The sequence below is a fragment of the Seriola lalandi genome, unplaced genomic scaffold (genome assembly GCF_002814215.2).
Source record: "Seriola lalandi dorsalis isolate HSWRI2012SDOR001 ecotype SW California unplaced genomic scaffold, Sedor1 jcf7180002054344, whole genome shotgun sequence".
In the NCBI taxonomy this organism is placed as follows: Eukaryota; Metazoa; Chordata; class Actinopteri; order Carangiformes; family Carangidae; genus Seriola; species Seriola lalandi.
The window spans coordinates 119,519-122,872 of record NW_019524897.1 but is presented as its reverse complement, the minus strand read 5'-3'; the positions used below and the strand labels follow the sequence as shown (position 1 = coordinate 122,872).

Below are 3,354 nucleotides of genomic sequence, written 5' to 3'. Positions count from 1 at the left end.
TGTAACGTTAGCTACATTCACAGGAAGTCCCATGAATCACCTGCTTGTTGTTCGTGATCACAGCAGAGCCTGTGACAGGCTAGCTGACTGAGCTGCAGTGATGTAGCGACATGACTAACTCCAGACAGCTCGACTCTAATCTGTCCTGTTCACACACATCTTGGTAAATTATATTTCAGTTTTCAGATGAGTCTGTTGAACCGGTTGGTTAATAAGAGAACGGAGGAGCTGCGGTTAGTAAAGCTAGTTAGGGATGCTATATCCCCTGGATATGTGAAGATATATGTTTATAACATATATGAAATAAATTTGTAAATGTATATATATTCAAATATTGATGAAGAATTTTTATATTGTAAAACATGTTGGGAGCATACGTTAACAATATATATTAAATTTATATATGTATGTATATTAAAACAACATACTATAAACATGTTATATGTTTTTTTCTATATGTTATTCTCATGAATTTTAAACATGTGTCTTCACATTCAGGGACAGTGTCTCAGACTGTTTATCAACATATACATTTATACATCTGTCTACAACACAAACATACAGTTTCATATGTGATAGACATATTCCAATTTTTAAAAGCTTTAATGTATAATTTTTACAGAGGTGATTTTACTTTTATATGTATGTAAATTTTATGTATGGACAGTCAATGTGTGTGAGATACCTTCACACCGTGGCCCAGGCCGTCCAGCTGCTGGTAGTTGATTGGTCGGCGGCTGTAAGGTGGGTGGGGCTGCGTAACTGCAGCAGGTTGAGAAGGCGGGAGGATCTTGTGGCTGCGTGGGACTCGTCTGACCGCTGTGAACACGCCGATCTCCCTCCGAGAAACTTTCTCCTTATGCATTTCCACTGTCTGAGGAGGAGGAGGAGGAGGAAAAGGAGGAGGAAGAAGAGGAGGAGTAGGAGGAGGAGGAGGAGGAGGAGGAAGAGGAGGAGGAGGAAGAGGAGGAAGAGGAAGAGGAGGGGAAGGTTCAGGTTAAACCAGGATGAAGACTCTTGATGTTCCAGAGACTGTTTTATTCTTGAACTTGTTTATTTTAATGAAACATGTTTTGAAAGATATTTTTATGAAATGTTAAAAACAGAAACAATAAAAACTGAAACATTTCTCTGATTAAACAATGAAACCCGTTCTTTGTCTTTTTTTTTATACTTTTTAAGTGATTGATTTTATTCATTTCACTATTTTGTTATTGATTTGACGTTAAAGTGCAATAAATGATTTCTGTGTTGTGTCCAACCTCAGTTATTGTTGTTGTTGTTGACAACACTTATTTGACCACAATATTACTTAGTTAAAATAATTATCTGCACTTAACTGATAACGAAACAACCAGATTCAGACTGTTAACAAAATAAATAATAATAATAATAATAATAAACAAATAAGAACTGAACAGAAACAACCACAAACACATTCAGTGATCAAGTCACAGAGACCAGACCACTGATGGAAACTATCAATCATTCATAATGGATGGATGAATGAATAAATGAATGAATGAATGAATGAATGAATGCATGGATGGATGGATGAGTGTAGATTGTTAGACCACAGGTTAAATCACAGCACGGTTGTTGTAGTTTTGTTAATGACAGTAAGTGAAACACAAAGCAGAGAGAAAACAGAGGCTCCATTCATTCATTCATTCATTCACAAACACACACCCTCACACACACACACTATCACACACACACACACACACACACACTCACACACACACACACACGACCTGGATCTGTATTCTCAGCACAAATTCTGAAGAAAGAGAAACAGACAATCGAGAGGAAAAAACTGTTGATGCACAGATGAAGTAAAGACACGTCGTTACCAAGACAACCACAAGATTTTTTTTACACTTCAACTTACGTGTTACGCGGATATCGCACAGACATACTGTGCAGGTTTGTCTCTTTCTCAGATTAAATCGAAGGCAACTGGACTTGTATTTGTCTGTGGAAGCGGCTTCATCAGTTCTTATGTATTAGTCTCTCTAGTCTCTCTAGTCCTAGAGAGACTAGAGAGACTAGAGAGACTAGAGAGACTAGAGAGACTAGAGAGACTAGAGAGACCAATACATAAGAACTGATGAAGCCGCTTGGATAAGAGGCGAAACGTCTTCCACAGACAAATACAAGTCCAGTTGCCTTCGATGACCTGGACGAATGAGAATTTGCACAGACAGTGTGCAGGTTTGTGTGTGTATGTGTCAGTCACTCACCTGACCAATGAGGTTGATGGAAGACTCCATGTGACGAAGCTGACTGGTCTGAGCATCGAACAGACTCAGCACGCTACTGGCCAGAGTGCTGATCTGGTAGGCGATGCTGGCCAGTGATTGGGTGGTGAAGTTTTTAGTTTCCTCCAACGCCTTCAAACTCCCGTCAGCTGACTGACAGCAACACATGCAGACAGGACAGTTAGCCTAGCTTAGCACAAAGACTGAAAACAAAGGGAAACTACTAACTAGCTTGCCGTGGCAGCAGTAGTAATAGTAGTGGTAGTACTAACCAGTACTAACCTGTAGGTAGTTGTCGTGGCAGTAGTAGTAGTAATAGTAGTGGTAGTACTAACCAGTACTAACCTGTAGGTAGTTGTCGTGGCAGTAGTCGGCCACCCTCAGCAGGTTGTCGTAGTTCTCCAGCAGAGCTCTCCTGGCGCTCGGAGCTTCTTCCAGAATCTTCATCACCTCGTCTTTAAAGTTCTGATCCTTCATGATCTCAGTCTGAAGAGTCGAACAAAAGTAGATTTAGATTTGAAAGATTTACCACTGATTAAATCACCTATCATCAGCTATCAATAAGGTGATTGATCGAAAAATTAATTATTGTGACAGCAGTTTGAATCATTTCCTGGTTCCAGCTTCTCACATGTGACGACCTGCTGCTTTTCCTTAAATCATCTTCATCTACTGTTGATCAAAACAAACAATCTGAAGGTTCACCTTGGACTCTGGGCACCAATCAATCAATCAGTCAATCAATCAATCAATCAATCAATCAATCAATCAATCAATCAATCAATCAATCAATCAATCAGTCAATCCAAACTTAATTGCAGACTCAGAGTCCAGGTAACAGACATTAAACTAATTGAACTGGAACCTGACTTCACGTCACTAGCACGTCACGTATCATCAGAAGCTCGTGAGCTTCGTGTTCTTCAGGTCACAGTGAGAACTTGAACTCATCATCCTATTTTCTACAGTTTCACTTCACCGACATGTTCAGGACTTTTCCCGCCTGAACTCTAATAACCCGGTTGAATGTGATGAGGAGCTCTGACATCTGTAATAAATGATTATTGTTTTTTAAACTCCTGCACGTGAAGCA

General features: G+C 39.7%; 1 protein-coding gene across 1 annotated transcript; it reads right to left on the bottom strand.

The window, feature by feature from the left end:
- Positions 1–652: 652 nt before the first annotated feature.
- On the bottom strand, positions 653–2,772 carry LOC111656107 (abl interactor 1-like). Its single transcript, XM_023407689.2, has 3 exons — positions 2,607–2,772; positions 2,244–2,414; positions 653–874 (listed from the first exon to the last, which is right to left on the bottom strand). Exons 1-3 carry the CDS (start codon positions 2,736–2,738, stop codon positions 668–670), a joined length of 510 nt encoding a protein of 169 aa, XP_023263457.2. The 5' UTR covers positions 2,739–2,772; the 3' UTR covers positions 653–667.
- Positions 2,773–3,354: the final 582 nt, after the last annotated feature.

Bases quoted from the DNA above. Each gene is read 5' to 3' on its own strand.
- LOC111656107 (XM_023407689.2), bottom strand. From the start codon at position 2,738: ATGAAGGATCAGAACTTTAAAGACGAGGTGATGAAGATTCTGGAAGAA. The intron at 2,415-2,606 runs GTTAGTACTGGT...TGTTGCTGTCAG, and splicing joins GCCACGACAACTACCTACAG to TCAGCTGACGGGAGTTTGAA. The intron at 875-2,243 runs GTGAGTGACTGA...CCTCCTCCTCAG, and splicing joins CCATCAACCTCATTGGTCAG to ACAGTGGAAATGCATAAGGA.